The 17,292-nt window shown below is 48.4% G+C and overlaps 1 protein-coding gene across 1 annotated transcript in view; it reads right to left on the bottom strand.

Annotated features, from left to right (window-relative positions):
* The window catches only part of ADAMTS10 (ADAM metallopeptidase with thrombospondin type 1 motif 10), a 66,533-nt gene that overhangs the window by 21,654 nt on the left and 27,587 nt on the right, over nucleotides 1-17,292 (bottom strand). Inside the window, exons 5-12 of the mRNA XM_084220970.1 lie at nucleotides 16,351-16,568; nucleotides 14,825-14,908; nucleotides 13,705-13,850; nucleotides 10,356-10,399; nucleotides 8,443-8,548; nucleotides 7,438-7,584; nucleotides 4,038-4,179; nucleotides 1,972-2,079 (exon numbers count right to left, since the gene is read on the bottom strand). Of these exons, the coding sequence (XP_084077096.1) occupies nucleotides 1,972-2,079; nucleotides 4,038-4,179; nucleotides 7,438-7,584; nucleotides 8,443-8,548; nucleotides 10,356-10,399; nucleotides 13,705-13,850; nucleotides 14,825-14,908; nucleotides 16,351-16,568 (995 nt within the window). The remainder of the gene's footprint in view (nucleotides 1-1,971; nucleotides 2,080-4,037; nucleotides 4,180-7,437; nucleotides 7,585-8,442; nucleotides 8,549-10,355; nucleotides 10,400-13,704; nucleotides 13,851-14,824; nucleotides 14,909-16,350; nucleotides 16,569-17,292) is intronic.

The raw sequence follows: 17,292 nt of genomic DNA, 5'->3' as shown, positions 1-17,292 counted from the left end.
TGATTAGGAGAGGAAAAAATGCCACAGTCCCTGTGAGTGTGCAGCAGGAGGGGTGTGCAGCCCCAGGAGCTGTCTGCTCCTCTGTGCCCCAGTTCCCAGCAGAACTAAAATGAAAATAATTGCAGATTTGTCACAGCCATGATCTCCCCTGCACACCAGCTCCTCCAGCTTCCTAAGGATCTGAGAGGTTTCTTGGGAATTACTTTTCTTCTAGTGGAATGGGGAATGTCCCAGCCCTGATTCTCCATTGCCCCAGTGTGCAAAGGCTCTTTGTTTGAGCGGTGCATTCACTCCGTAATGGGGAAAAGGGGTGTAGGAGGAGCAGGGAGTGAAGCAATCAAGGCAAAATTCATGATCAGGGAAAATTCTGCCCTCTCCTCCCAGCTGAGGGTGAAAATACAAGGTTTCATCACAGTCAGTTTTTCCCAAGTTCCTTTGAAAGCAAAAATCTGGGAAAACTGGGGGAAAAAACCAAAAAATCCCTTTTCTCAGACCAGCCAGGAGATCCCAGGAGATCCCAGCAGATCTGAGGACAAGGTGCTCATTTAAGGACATGGCATTCCATGAGATCCTACTCCTCCTGAAACAATCCATGGAAAGCTTGCTGCTTTTCAGGAGCAGCCTGCCCTGTCTGAGGTTAACCAGGAAATGTTAAACTGGCTCACAGTGCTGGTGACAGAAACTGTCCTGGGATGGGCAGTACAGCCTGAGCTGCCACCCCTGCTTGAGGTCACCCTGCTGCGCCTCAGGGGTGACACCAAGGAGGAGTTGGCTGGAGCAGGGATTTCCCATTCCATACTCCATATTCCACATTCTGCTCTCCACATTCCATATTCCCCATTCTATATTCCACTTTCCACGTTCCATGTTCCATACTCCACATTCCACTTTTCACATTCCACTCTCCACATTCTATTTCCCACGTTCCACATTCCATTTTCCATATTCCTTGTTCCACGTTCCACTTTCCACATTCCATATTTCATATTCCACACTCCACATTCCATATATCATATTCCACATTCCACTTTCCACACTCCACATTCCATATATCACATTCCACATTCCACTTTCCACATTCCATATTCCATATATCACATTCGATATTCCACATTTAACATTCCATATTCCACTTTCCACATTCCACTTTCCATATTCCATGTTCCACATTCCACTTTCCACATTCCATATTCTACTTTCCATATTTCATGTTCCACAGTCCACATTCCATATTCCACATTCCATATTCCACATTCCACTTTCCCATTCCACTTTCCATATTCCATATATCACACTCCACATTCCATATTCCATATTCCACTTTCCATGTTCCACATTCCACTTTCCACATTCCATATTCCACATTCCACTTTCCATATTTCATGTTCCACTTTCCATATTCCACATTCCACTTTCCATATTCCACTTTCCACATCCCACTTTCCACATTCCACTTTCCACGTTCCACATTCCACTTTCCACATTCCATATTCCACTTTCCACTTTCCATATTTCATGTTCCACTTTCCATATTTCATGTTCCACTTTCCATATATCACACTCCACATTCCATATGCCACTTTCCACGTTCCATATTCCACTTTCCACATACCATATATCACATTCCATATTCCATATTCCACATTCCATATTCCCCATTCCACACTCCAGCACTCTGGACTGGACCCTGGGGTGATCTCTGGGCTCCTTGGCCCATCCCAGCCTCCCTCCAGGGCAGCTCTGCCCTCTGGGGTCAGGGCTGGGCAGGCTGCTGCCCCCACAGCCCCAGCATGCACAATAATCCCTTTTTTGCAGGAAAGGCACCCAGCCCTTGGGTGCCAGCTGCCTGCAGTGCCCAGGGCTGGGCAGGCTGCTGCCCCCACGGCCCCAGCATGCACAATAATCCCTTTTTTGCAGGAAAGGCACCCAGCCCCTGGTGCCAGCTGCCTGCAGTGCCCAGGGCTGCCTTACCCCCTTGTCGATGGTGTTGGTCTGGCAGATGGTGCCCTCGGCTGCGGGGATGCTGTTGGTGATGCAGCGGTTGCTTTTGCTCAGACACCACAGCTCGCTGCAGACTTCCTGCAGGCAGGGAGGTTTGGAGGGGAGAGACAAAGAAACAAAACCCAGATTAGGTGGGGACAGCATGAGATCAAACCCTGCCAGCTGCAGCCACCCCAAGGCCACCGAGAGCTGTCCCCTGTCCCCCTCTCTGGGCTCAGCCTAAGCCCTTGCAAACTAAGCACAAGCACCTCAGCAAACCCTGGGGAGGAAAAAATTAAACTAGAAACAAGTTTCAAAAGATGAGCTTGCAAAAAAGACTAGATACTTTAGAAAAATAGAACTTTAAAAATATATTATAGTAATACCCACAAAGAGTAATTTTAAATAATTAACTTAAAAGTATTTACATTATAGTGTAGCAAAAACTGATAAGCCAAGAAACACTTATAATGTATTGCAATTAAGAAATAGTTAGCTTCTGATAGTAATAGGATAAATTATAATGCTATATTAAGTTATATATTATAATATAATATAATATAATATAATATAATATAATATAATATAATATAATATAATATAATATAATATAATATAATATAATATAATATAATATAATATAATATGTATAATTTATATATTATTTATTTATCTAAAATAGATATTTTATATATCATATATTAAATTTAACATATCATTATTAATATACTAGACTATGCTAAAATATGCTATGCTATAATAATAATTATTTTTATATTAGTAATATATTTTTGTATTAAATATGAATTATCGATATCATCTCATCCTTCACATGAGACTTAAAATAGAATTAAAGTTTTTAAAATGCCAGTAAGTTATCCCATCTCTAGGTAAAACAAAACCCTAATCCAACAGAACAATCAAACCACAGAAAATACAACTTCAATATCAACACCTGGCAAGATTTACAACAGCTTTTAAGAGAAATCAACTGAATCACATCTATTTTAAAAATTACAAATAATGGACTTACTCTGCTTTTTAACCAATTAGGAGGGGACTGTAACATCAAGTCTCCTAAAACTTTAACATTTAAAGCTCAAAAAACCCTTAAACCCTCCTGGCTGTGGAGGTTCCCTGACTCCAGCCAGCCCATGCCACCTCTCCTTGGTGTCACCTTGGTGACACCTGGGCTAATCCAACCTGTCCTTGTCTGTGTTTTTCACAAACAGGATGGGACTGCTGGGATAAAATAAATACATAAAACTTCCTGGAGTTTTATCATGGCATAAGATAAGATGGTGAAGGGTTTATAATGAAACTCCCACAGACATGGAAGGATTTGATCTGCAGCCTTGGAAGAAGCTTGGATTGATGTAAAAATGCAATACACAGACATTAAGCAGAAAAATCATAAACTTATGTTCCTATAGTTGTAAGAATTTGCTTTGAGTGAGTGAGAAACTGCATTGGTAAGATGGTGAAGAGTTTATAATGTAGGAAACTTGGTAAGATGGTGAAAGATTTATGATGTAGGAAACTACTGATAAAGTGGTGAAGGGTTTATAATGTAGGAAACTGTAATGATAAGGTGGTGAAGGGTTTGTAATGTAGGAAACTGCATTGATAAGATGGTGAAGTGTTTATAAGGGTGTGGTTGTATAGAAAAAGCAAAGAGTTTAGATGATAAAATAGAAGCATAAGGGTGTACGTAGGACCGAAGCCATTGGACAAAAGTATCCACAGTGCAGCAGAAGTGAAAGTGACAGGTTAGAAAAGCAAAATACATTCTGTGGCAACTGTCTATTGGTTTAGAAAGTTATATATTGCCCTGTAATGAAGAACTTTTGAGTACTTTGAGCTATGGCTGACTGCTTGCTGCTCTAAAATCTCGCAGATGTTTATCCGAGCAATAAATCATTCTTAGCTTGAAAATAGCCCCATCCCTTCATTTCTAAGGGTGACAATGGCAGATGTGGGCAGCCCCAAGGACCCTTCCTTGCCCCAGGCCCCTCCTCCAGCCCTGGAACCGATAGTAAAGCAGGAAGGCTCTCTACCCCGTATTTACACTGGCGGGATTTGACTCCGTACTGGAAGCGGCACTGCTCGTCGGCATCGTAGGCCTGGCCCGGGGCCACCGTGGGGTAGATGAAATCCTGCTTGGGAGGAGCGTTGTTCAGGCACAGTCCCATCCCCGAGCTGGAAGCACAGAGGGACAATCAGAGCTGAGAGAGGATGAGAGGAGAGAGCCTGAGGTGGGGCATCAGCTGCTGATCATCCCGGCTTTGCTGGGCTGAGCTTGGCTGCTTGAGGGGATAAATCTGGGTCTGCTCTGGCTGACGGAAAGTGCTCTGAAATCATTCCCAGGCTGGGAAGCACATCTTGGTTCTGAGGTGACTCTGGAAGTGTTGATCTGAGGGTTCATAGAAACCTGGAATATCCTGAGCTGGATCCCTCAGGGATGATCAGTGCAGCCCCTGTCCCTGCACAGCCACCCCAACACCCCCACCCTGAGCAGCCCTGAGAGCTCCTGCAGCTCTGGCAGCCTTGGCACCATTCCCTGGGGAGCCTGGGCAGTGCCCAGCAGCCTCGGGGGGAAGAACCTTTCCCTGAGCTCCATGCCAAGCCCTGGCACAGCTCCAGCCCTCCTGCAGGCTGTTGCCAGCCCCTGGTTGTCCCCGTGGTGTGCCCAGGCAGGTGTGCCCAGCACGCTCAGGTGGGCAGCACTGGGTGGGCAGAGGGGCTGCTCCCCCACCCAGCTGTGAAGCCCCAGCCTCTCTCTCCAAGCCCAACCTCCTGCTTGCCAGAGCTTTGTAGGAACATCCAAATTTGTCCTTTCCCTCCTCTTTCCTCCCTGCTCTCTGAGCTCCCCCTAAATCACAGCTGCTGTCATCACCCCCAGCCCCAAATCCTGGTCACACAATGTCCCACTGGGGGCTCCTGGAGCTGGGGGTGGCCAGCATGGAGCACGAGGGGCAGGGATGTGCAGCAGGCACAGGGCCTGCAAAGGTCCCCTGGCATTCAGCAGCCTAAGATAGGGAATGCCAGGTCATGGTGAATGCAAGCCCCTCTCTTCTGCATTAGGACCCTTACTTATCTCTCTGTAACCCCATAAGTCACTTTCCTTTAACCCTTGCCATTGGATTTCTGATTTCTGATTCTGATTTCAGAATTTCTGATCCCCCTGTACCCTATATATATAAAACTTCTGTTTTAGCCCAGCTGGGACAGAAGAGCTGTCACTGGGACCCTTCACAGAAGAATTGATAAAGACATCACTGTGGAACCCTGTCACTAACATGTTTTATGAAAAATCTTTTCCTTAGGATTTTTCCTTCTGAGAAGCTAGGAGGCCTCAGGAACAAAATGCAAACAATGATTCCCTGCTGCTGTGGAATGCAGCAGGTGGATCTGTGATTGGTCTCATGTGGTTGTTTCTAATTAATGGCCAATCCCAGTCCAGCTGTCCGGACTGTCTCGGTCAGAGACAAATCTTTGTTATTCATTCTTTTTCTATTCTTTCTGATGAAATCCTTTCTTCTATTCTTTTAGTATAGTTTTAATATAACATAAAATAATAAAATAAATATAAAATAAAATAATAAATCAAGCCTTCTGGAACATGGAGTCTACATTCTCGTCTCTTTCCTCATCCTGGGACCCCTGTGAACACTCACAGAACCCCACACAGCCTTCTCCTCTCTCTCCCTGCATGTGCCTGCCTGTGGCACCCAGGGCTGGAATCCCAATGAGCTGATAATCACTAAAGAGCTGATCTCACTTCAGCTTGCTGAGGCTGCCTGGGGCTGAGAGCTGCTTGGGAGCTCGGTCAGTCTGTCCCGACCAGGACTGCGCTATCGGGGACCCCGCAGCCTGCTGGGGACACCCCAGCCCCAGCAAAATCCACCTTAGGGATGAGCTCTGCATCCTCCTGCAGCCCTGCCAGGAGCTCAGGGTCAGCAGAGGACCAGGCTGTGCCCTGGGAAGCCACGGGGGCAGTTTCTAGCTGGATAGTTGTTTCCCCAGGGGAGCAGCTCAGCCTTCCCGAGGCCGGGTGTCTGGAACCCCAACTGCTCTGTGGCCGTGGCCGCCTTGGCAAGCTCAGTGATTGTCAGCTCTCAGTGATCTCAGCTCTTTTGGAGTTTCAGCTCTTGTACAAAAAGTTACAAACCACGAAAGTTGGAATAAAATGATAGTGAATTTATCACAAAGTAAAAAAGTAAAATTTTTAAGTTTTTAAAATAAAAGTTCAAGAAGCCAAATAGAAGAATCTAAGCCTGTCTTTCTCCTTCTTCTTGTCCTCCATCTTTTGCTGTAATAGTAACACTTTTAAATTAGTTTAGAGTAGAAACGAGCTGTCTAACAAAAGTGATAAATATTAGAAAATTATTGTAAATAAAGTACACGTAAGTTTCAGTATAAAATGATAACACTGCCCCAAGGGTGGTCAGTGTGCCTCAACCCAACCTGCTGAACAGACCTCCAATGTTGTGCTGTGTTTTCAGGGTTTACCCCAGAACCCCGGGTTCCTGCCCTGATGATTCCCCCCCAGGTGTGTCAGTCCCCTCTCCTTTCCCCTCCCAGCACTGTCTGTCAGTCCTGCCATTCCAGAAGGGCCTCGAGTGATTGGCAGGTTCAAAGGATGCCCTCTACCCCCGGGGGCACAGGGGTTTCATTCAGGCATTCAGCCTCAAAGCTCTGGGAGCCTAAATCATGGAATGGTTTGGGAGAGACTTGGAAACTCATCCCATTCCATGGGCAGGGACACCTCCCACTGTCCCAGGTGCTCCCAGCCCTGTCCAGCCTGGCCTTGGGCACTGCCAGGGATCCAGGGGCAGCCACAGCTGCTCTGGGCACCCTGTGCCAGGGCCTGCCCACCCTCACAGCAAAGAAATTCCTCCTAATACCCAATCTAAACTGCTCTCTTTTAGTTTGCATCCATTCCCCTTGTTCTGTCCCTTCTCCTGAATCCTAGAAGTGCTTTGTCAGAAAAAGAAAACCAAAATCTTTGCCCTGCTTTGCTCATTCACACTGAAAACTCTTCACTGCCCAGAGAAAACTCCTGCACCACACAGACCCAATCCTGTCCCAGGACACCAGCCCTTCTCTGCAATTCCTGCTGGATTTCAGAACCAGCCAAATGCTTCCAGGGAGGACTGATCTATTTGAGAACTTTCTGGATATGGGAATAATAAATGAATAAAAATAAATTACTATATATAATATATAATAAATAACATAATAAATAAATAAAGCTCTCCCAGCCACAACATGAATGGGCTTAGATGTTCAACAGGCAGGGAAAAACATGGGAAAGTCTAAAGGAAGGAAAGAATGTGACTCTGGGAGACACGACAGGAGGTTCTGGGGGTTTGGGGGCTTTGCTTTGGCTTTACCCCCTCCTCACAAGAGACTGGGGGAGGCTGGAGGCAGGGCAGGGAGGGGTGGATTCCTTACTCCAGGAAGCTGGTGATGTAATCCCTGCTGCAGGTGGACCAGACGAAGGGGTTGGTCTTCATGGTGATGTGAGCAGCCATCAGCTTGGCCGTCTCCTGCCCCCGCGAGCCGCAGCTGTTGCCGACCCCGTCGTGGTTCATGCCAAACCTGGGGAGCACCACAGCACACACTTGGGCAAAATTACATCCTCCATCTCTTAAAAAATAGTATAATAGTATAATATAATTATGTACAATATATAATATTATAATATATATAATATAGATATATTATAAAAATATTAGATAATGTATTGTATAATATTGGTAATATAATATAATATATTATATTATATGATATATATTATATGGCTAAATTATATAATATGAAATATAATGTGACATAATATATATAATAGATATATTATATATAAAATATATAATAGATATAATATATAATAGATATTATATATTATATGTTTTATATAATATATAATAGATATTATATATTATATAGTATTTTATTACATTATATTATATATTATATATTATATATTATATATTATATATTATATATTATATATTATATATTATATATTCTATATTATATATAGAATATATAATATAATATAATATCATATCATACCATATGATATCTATTATAATATAATTATAGATATAATTATGAATTTAATTTATAGATATAATTCTATATATAATTTATATATATAATATATATAATGTGATGTAATGTAATATTATATAATATAATTATGTACAATATATAATATAATATAATATAATATAATATAATATAATATAATATAATATAATATAATATAATATAATATAATATAATATAATATAATATAATATAATATAATATAATATAATATAATATAATATATGCAATATTGGATATATATGATATAATGGATAATAGGTTATAGGTGATAGATGACATGTATCTATAACCAGGCCCTGGTGGCAGGCCCAGAGCAGCAGGAGCTGCGGGTGCTGCACTCACGTGTGGCCGATCTCGTGGGCGATGGTGAAGGCCGTGGCCAGCCCGATGTCCTCGTTGATGCTGCAGCTCCTCTCACGCTCACACATCCCCCCCACCGGGGCCAGGCCTGGGGAGGGGACAGAGCTGTCACACAGGGCCACCACGGGGGGCTGAGGGGGGGTTTGGGGCTGCCTGAGGGGCTCCATGCTCTCTAGCACCGAGCAGTTGTGGCCACAGCCTCTTCAGGCACGGCTTCCCCAAGGACTTTTCCTGGGAGAAGCTCAGAGAAGAAGAGAAAACAATTCTTATCTCTACCTGCTGCTCCTGCTGTTTGGCACATGTGGAATGTGTTATGGAGATTGTTTACCCAAAGTGATTTGGTAATTGGACAGCGGTGAAGGTTGTTCTGATTCCCTGACCAATTGGATCCACTGTCTGGAGACAGTCCCGGGTTTTTCTTCACTATTCTTTGGTATAGTATCTCTTTAGTATGTAATTTAGTATAGTGTAATATAGCATAGCTTAATAAGGCAATTGTTGAGCTTTCTGAAATCATTGGAGTAATGCACATTATTCCCCAGCTGGGGATCACCCATTTCTACTAAAAGCAGTTCCTTCTCACCATTGCACTGAGCTTTGGGATGGACTCGTGGCTCTTACAGGACATGGTCACTCAGCACTGATGATGAATTAACAGTGACAGGCACAGAAATGCTAAAAGTCCTCTCAATTTCATGTCCAAATGGTGCAAAGGGGAGCAGTCCTTGGCACAACCCTGGTGGGGCAATCTCAGATGGGCTGCATCAGCTCTGGGGCTTCCAAACCTGGCCAGGGAGAGCTGAGCCAGCCAGGATCCAACCTTAGCTCTGCCTGGCACCCACCAGGAATCCAGCATGGCTCATTTGGAGGACTGGGTGATGCTGAAATTCCCCCTCAACTGTGACAGCAAATTCCCTCTGCACGAAGTGTGCCCCTGCCCCAGGCCAGGGGAGGGCCTGGGTGTGCCAGGGCAATGATTTGAGCCATCCCAGCACCTCCAACCTCAGGTCAGAGATCCACCAGCTCTCCCCACAGTGATGCAGAGCAGAAATCCCTCCCTGCCTGCCCAGTCTAGACCAGGGTGAGACAAAGGAGGAGCTCTGGCTGTGACAATAAAAACTCCCCTTGCAGTCATCACAAAACTGTCAGATTTCTCCCTGCTCAGCCAGGACCTCCAGCAGGCCATGGACAAGCCCTAAAAATGTGAGTGGTTCTTAATCAGCAGGCTGGAGCTGTTCCAGGGATGGAGCAGAGGAGTTCCAGGGCTCAGCTGAGCTCAGGGCTGGTGGTTTAGTGTTCACAGAAGGGACAGGAGGCTGGAAAGCACTGGGCTGGTGCTGGGGCAGGAGCTGCACCTTCACTGGGGAGGGAGGGAACAGGTGGGAAAGGATGGCACAAGTGGGAAAGGGGAAGGAAACAGGTGGGAATGGATGGAACAGGTGGGAAAGGAGAATGGCACATGTGGGATGGGGATGGCACAGGTGGGAAAGGCAATGGCACAGGTGGAAAGGAAATGGAACAGTTGGAAAAGGGGCTGGCACAAGTGGAAAGGTAATGGCATAGGTGGGAATGGATGGAACAGGTGGGAAAGGAGAATGGCACAGGTGGGAAAGGGGCTGGCACAGATGGAAAGGAATGGCATAGGTGGGAATGGATGGAACAGTTGGGAAAGGGGAATGGAACAGCTGGGATGGGGATGGCACAGGTAGAAAGGGAATGGCACAGGTGGGAATGGATGGAACAGTTGGGAAAGGGGGTGGCAAGGTGGGATGGGGATGGCACAGGTGGGAAAGGAATGGCACAGCTGAAAGGGGATGGCACAGCCCACCCTCACCACATTCCCAAAGTTCTGTGTGCTGCTGGGGGTGCTGAGGGGGTGTCAGAATTTTACTCACCCAGGGTGCCACAGGGCTTGTTCTTGTAGATGCAAATGTCGTACCTGTGGAGGAGACAAGGCAGCGTTAAGGACACTTCTGATGTTGGGAGTTTTCGTTTTGCCCATGTGTTCACATCCAAACTACTCCAAACCAGCCCCTGGAGCATTTCTGGGATGGAAATACCAATGGTGACAGGTAGGCCAACGCTCACTTTGCCCTGGCTGAGATTCACCAAGGGTTTCAAGGACCTTTAACTCTGGGGCAGGGCTGAGCCAGGTCAGAGGTTTGGTTTTGATGAAATGTGGTGGTAGAGCATGAACAGGGAAGGGAACAGAGCTGGAGCACCAGGAGGGAGCTGGGAAGGGGCTCAGCCTGGAGCAGAGGGGGCTCAGGGGGGACCTTGTGGCTCTGCACAGCTCCTGACAGGAGGGGACAGCCAGAAGGGTTGGGCTCTGCTCCAGGGAACAGGGACAGGAGAGAAAACAGCATCAGGCTGTGCCAGGGGAGGTTTAGCTCAGATTTTAGGGAAAATTTCTTCATGGAAAGGATTATCAGGCATTGGAAGGGGCTGCCCAGGGCAGTGGTGGAGTCGCCACTCATGGAGGTGTTAAAAACATGAGCAGATGTGGCAGTTCAGGATGTGGTTTAGTGAGCAAGGGGATTTGGTTAAAGGTTGGACTTGATGATCTTGGAGGCCTTTTCCAACCTTAATGATTCCATAAATCAGCAGGGACAAGGTTATTCCTTGTCCAAGGTTATGCCAAGGTTATTCCAGACCTGGAGCTCTTCGGGTTTGGGTGGGTCCAGCTCTGCTCCCCAGCACTCCTGGGAGGCATCAGGCACAGGGGGAAGAGGACAGGGCCAACCTCTGCTCTGTCAGCTCAGGTCTCTTGCAGGAAATTGCATCAATCAAACAGAAAAACACAGAATCCCAGCATGGTTTGAGTTGGAAAAGACTTTTAAAATAATCTCATTCCACCCCCCGCCACGGCAGGGACACCTTCCACTACCCCAGGGTGCTCCAAGCCCCATCCAGCCTGGCCTTGGACCCTGCCAGGGATGGGGCATTTGAAATTCTGATTAAAAACAAAATAAAAATAAAGAAAATATTTCAGTTTGAAAACATGTTCCATTTCAAATCCCACTGTGGTTTCATGAAAAAGCTTGAGTGATTTTTTTTCTTCCAGTTCAGTTTTTTACTGAGAATTTTCCAAACAAATCCAATCTGGGTTGATTCAAGGTAACTCTTCCCTCTGCTCCTGGCCTCGACTTCCAGCCATTGCATGAAGGAATCCTCTGTTTGTACAAGGAAAGGTAAAGCAAGAAGAGCAAAAACCTCCTCCAGAGGGAAATGCAGCATCCTCAAAATGGGAAGAGGTGGCAGCTCCAAATGAGACCAGTTTGGGTTACAGAGGGAATCTTCTCATTTCCCTGCAAAGGTCAACATTTGGGCTTTGCCAGTCTGGGCTGAAAGGGGCCAGACTGAGAGCTGGGTAGGGTGGGCTCAGCTGGGGGACCAGGGGGCAGCTGGGCTAGGCAGGGCCACCCTGGAGCCAGGTTGGGGTGGCACCAAGGATTGTGACCCCAGAGTGGTTCTGGGGACACCCATGGGGTGGGAATTGAGGATTGTGACCCCAGAGTGGTTCTGGGGACACTGGGCAGGACCCCCCGGCACTGCTCCCCCCACCGACCCCTCGGGGATGAGGGTGGGCGGTGAGAAGTGGCAGCACACGAAGGGTTAAGTGTGACACATTCCCGGGGATGGCTCCTGTCCCTTTGGCCTCTGGAAGTGCCCAAACCTCTCCCCTCCTCTCGGCAGGAAACCGAGCAGTGCAAAACTTTTGTTGCTTTGTTTTGAGCGAATGCCTTCAAAGCCTTCGGAGGCTCTGCTTTGACACGTCCCTGCAGGACTAAAAAGCCCCGAGCTCAGCAAGATCTTATCGGGACACCGGGAATTTATTGGGGCCGGATGCGCCGGGCGCTGTCCAGGCTCAGCAGCGGCTCCGGGCTGGCTCGAACATCTGGAGGGAGGACAGAGAGCTCGGAGCCGGCGTTTGCATCCCTAACGTGTGGAGGGAGGGCAGGAACAAGCTGCAGCCCCCTCGGGAGGGGGAAAATCTGGGGCTGAGGGGCCCTTTTGTAGCTCATCTGTGGGGTGTCATCCGTGGGGTGTTCCAGGCTCATGCTGGAACATCCCCTCACCAGCACTTTCATTTCCTGACTTTCTTCATCTCCAAAGGAGAGAGGGGAGAGGCACAAAATAATGTTGGATTTGCCTTTGGCCTTTCCCAGGGTGTTTTGTCTCTGTCCAAGCAGGGATTTGTGGGGACTGGGGGGACAATCCTGGACACAGGCAGCAGCACTTGGGGATTCAGCTCTCCCTGTGCCCTCCATCCCTGCAGCATCCTGTGGCTTTCCAGCTGCTCTACCATTCCTTCCACTGTCCCTGTCATCCTCTGAGCATCCTTCTTCCTTCTGACCATCCATGCATTTATCCATCACCCATCCATCATCCATCCATCCATCCATCCCTCTAGCCATCATCCATCCATCATCCATTTATCCATCATCCATCCATCCATCCATCCATCCATCCATCCATCCATCCATCCATCCATCCCTGTCCACCCGTACATCATCCATCCATCATCCATCCGTCCATTTATCCATCCATCCATCCATCCATCCATCCATCCATCCATCCATCCATCCATCCATCCATCCATGTCCATCCATCCATCCCTCCATCCATTTATCCATCATCCATCCATCCATCCATCCATCCATCCATCCATCCATCCATCCATCCCTCCATCCATTTATCCATCATCCATCCATTTATCCATCATCCATCCATCCATCCATCCATCCATCCATCCATCCATCCATCCATCCATCATCCTTCCATCCATGTCCATCCATCCATCCCTCCATCCATTTATCCATCATCCATCCATCCATCCATCCATCCATCCATCCATCCATCCATCCCTCCATCCATTTATCCATCATCCATCCATTTATCCATCATCCATCCATCCATCCATCCATCCATCCATCCATCCATCCATCCATCCATCCATCCATCCCAGCAAAGACCGAGGCAAGACTGGAGGGTGGCAACAAACTGGGGTGGAGATTGATAACAAACTGGAGTGCAGGGTGATAAACTGGAGTGCAGGGTGAGAACAATCTGAACTGCAATTATCTGCACCCACTGAGAGTCAGGAAGCCTTGGATGAGCCTGGAACCCGGGGACAGCTGGCACCCCCAGGGCACAGCTGGCACTCCCAGGGGACAGTGCCACCCCCAGGGCACAGCTGGCACCCCCAGGGCACAGCTGGCATCCCCAGGGGATGGTGCTCACCGGGTGATCAGCACGGCGGTGTCGTGGTTGGCGATGCCGTTCTCCGGGATGGCGTTCCCGTTGCCGTTCCTGTTCACGATGGATTTCTGCCACTTGCAGAAGCTGTCCAGGGATTTCCCGGCGTGGTGGTTGATCTCCAGTGTGGGCTGGAATGGAAGGAATGGCAGAGTGTGTTCCCAGGAAAGCTCTGGGGGAGAGGCATTGCCCATTCTGCGCCAGCAGAGCACTGACACCACTGTGGACAGCCCCAATTCCTCAATTCCGTGGAAAAGCAAGAAAAGTGGGACTTTGTCGAGTCTTAACTTCTTTTTGCCAGGGTCAGGATTAAATCATGGGATGGTATTTCTTGTTTGGATTCAGATGTTTATCAGTTCTTATCCATGTCACAGTCTCACAAACCCTGAGTTCTGCAGCACTTCACTCCAACAAACTAAAAATGGAGCCCCATCTCTCTCTCTACAAGGCCTTTTAAGGATAAACTGTCCAATTAAGAAATGACACTGAAATTATTTTTTACTTTTAACCCAATAACCAGAAGTCCCACAATGTGGACTTTTTTATCCAATTACACAAAACTACCCAAACCCACAACGAAGAAGATGAAGAAGGAGAAGAAGATGGAGAAGAAGAAGAAGGAGGAGAAGGAGAAGAAGGACAAGAAGGACCAGCCTCCACCCTAAACCCTCCATCTTGCTTTATGTACACTACTGTATTCTAAACCCTCCAACTCTAAGTTTCCCACCCTGTGATATCACACACTTCTGTTCAAACTCCACACCCACAATCCCAGTTCTCTCATTCTCTCATTTTGGAAGCTTCTCCACAGCCTCAGGTCAATGCAGTGTTCTCTTGGGGGTCAGTGCCTGGCAGCACAGAGAGTCTGAAATTCTCAGCAGCCAGGGCTCTAACATAACTTTAGGAGAACTAAAGCTGCTTAAACCCCCACAAAGTCACCTTATCATGGAAAAATTCAGATTCCCAGAGGTCTGCTCATCCCAGTCCTCAGGGGGCATTGGGAGGATGTGCACTGGGGGGAATTCTTGGGAGTGACATCCAGGGGGTCACACAGCTCCTGAAGGGAAGTGCAGACACAGGACAGGCTCAGCAAAGCCCAGCTTACCTGATCCTCAGTGAGCAGGATCAGCCGTGTGACCAGGATATTGACAATATTGCCCAGACTCGAGTCCTGGAAAAGTTTGGCAACCTGACCTCCAAGAAACAAGAAAAGAGGAGTCTTAAAAATGAGCTCTGTGGCCAGGCGAGCTGGGGAGGGCTGGGCACTGCAGGGGAGGTGTGTGAACCCAACATTTTTGGGAAGCAGGGATGGGAATGAGACCCCACACCACCACTGGAGCAGCAGAATCCCCTAAAGCACGGTCAGGGCTCGCTGTCTCAGAGCAGTGAAGCCAAAATCCCGCAGCCCAGGTGGGGCAGCCCCCACTGCTGGCATTTTGTGCAGCCCCGGGGATGGGGTTTTGCTGAGGGGAGGGTGCAGCATCCCCCAGGAAAGTTTCGGAGCAGATGAAACCGGGATTGTTTGAGAATCTGGCGTCGGGCTTTAGAAATGCAAAGCGTGAAAGCGATCCTGCGGAGGACGGGACAAAGAGCCGTCACAGAGGGGCTTTCAGAGGCTTGATGGATGACTTCCAAGCCCATCTCACCTCACAGGAGGATCCAGTGCGGCCAATTCAGGCTGTTAATGCATCCAGCCTGGTACCCTGCCGCCAGCAGAGCCCCAAACCAGAACCAGAGCTCGGGGGGATTTCTGAGCCCCTCTCTCTGCTCAGCCCCCAAGCGTGAGAGCTGCCGGTCCTTCTGCTTTCCCATGTGGTTCTCAGCTTGCCTGGCCGCATTTGCAATGCTAATTTGAGCGGAGAGATGCTGCTCTAAGAAAGGCTTTTGTTCTCCTAGCCCCGGGTCAGACAGGCCAGAGTTTACCTCTGCAGGCTCCGGGGTCCCTCTGCTCAGCAGCAGCAGCCTGGCAGGATTCTTGACCCCAAAGCCTTGCTCTGAGCCTGGGGAGAAGCCACTGCCAGCCTGGAACAGATCCCATTTCCCCATCCTGCTTCATGCAGGAAAATCTCCTTTTCCCAACATGGACTTTTGGGGTTGAGAGGAATGACAGATTTGTCTTTCCAAACAAACTGTGGGTCTGCTGGTGAATAAAACCAGGACTGAGAGGTAAAAGAAGCAATGGGAAGGATTCTACTGATTGATGAATGGGAAAAGATATTTACCTCTACAAACAAACTGTAGGCTTGCTGATAAATGAAATTGGATATTGAAAGATGAAAGAAACAATGGGAAAAACTCTAAATTCCATAAGAATTAAAAATTAAAAAGGGGGGGTTATACATTAGAGAGGAATCTTTGGTATCAGGTGTTCTGGGAAGTCTGAACATCTCAAGTACCTCAGAAATGGGGAAAGAGAGAAGGGAAATCGGGATAAAAAGGAGGCTGCATCCTCCAAAGTTTTGAGAGACCCCAGGAGAATGCCCACGGCCTCTCCCTTTATTCAAGCAAACCACTCTCTGCCTCCTTTTTGGACATAAACCTCTGACGTTTGTGGATTAATTTCCCTGACAGGGTGGTGAACACGAATTCTCCCCCAGCCCTGGCGGCTCCTGGTGTGGGTGTAACACTTACAATATTCATGATGGCCAGGATGTACTGCTCGATGTCCCTGCGGCCGTGGTAGCCCACCATCATCTTGTCAGCCACCACCAGGGTCTCCACGTAGCGCTCGGTGCTCACCGACCTCTTCAGGGGCAGCTGGCCCCGCTGGCTGTGGTTGCCTGATGGCTTCAGGGGCGAGGGCTTCAGTGTCCTGAGCCACCAGTGCCTCCCCTTCCAGGGCTTCTCGTCTGAGGAGGGAACAACGGGGTGGCTGTGATGCCCTCGGGGTGGCTGCGATGCCCTCGGGGTGGCTGTGATGCCCTCGGGGTGGTTAGGATGCCCTTGGGCAGGAGCTGCTGGCTCCCAGTACAAAGCTGCTCTGTCCCAGTACCTCCCAGCCCCCCACCCCAGTCCATCCCAGTCCCTCCCAGTTGCTCCCAGTCACTCCCGGTCCCTCCCAGCCCCCCCAGTCCATCCCAGTCCCTCCCAGTCTCTCCCAGTTGCTCCCAGTACAAAGCTGCTCTGTCCCAGTCCCTCCCAGTCTCCCCCAGTTGCTTCCAGTTGCTCCCGGTCCCTCCCAGTACAAAGCCACTATGTCCCAGTCACTTCCAGTTGCCCCCAGTCATTCCCAGTCTCTCCCAGTCTCTCCCAGTACCCCCCAGTCACTCCCAGTCCCCCCCAGTCACTTCCAATCCCCCCCAGTCTCTCCCAGTACCCTCCAGTCTCTCCCAGTTCCCCCCAGTCACTGCCAATCACTCCCAGTCTCCCCCAGTCACTCCCATTCCCCCCCCCCCCAATCACTCCCAGTCTCCCCAGTCACTCCCAGTCCCCCCAGTCACTCCCAGTCCCCCCCAGTCACTCCCAGTCCCCCCCAGTCACTCCCAGTCCCCCCCAGTCACTCCCAGTCCCCCCAGTCCCTCCCAGTCACTCCCAGTCCCCCCCAGTCCCTCCCAGTGTGGCAGGCCATGGAGG

This window comes from Fringilla coelebs (assembly GCF_963513975.1).
Source record: "Fringilla coelebs genome assembly, chromosome: 24".
NCBI lineage: Eukaryota > Metazoa > Chordata > Aves > Passeriformes > Fringillidae > Fringilla > Fringilla coelebs.
This window is presented reverse-complemented; position numbering and strand designations above follow the sequence as displayed.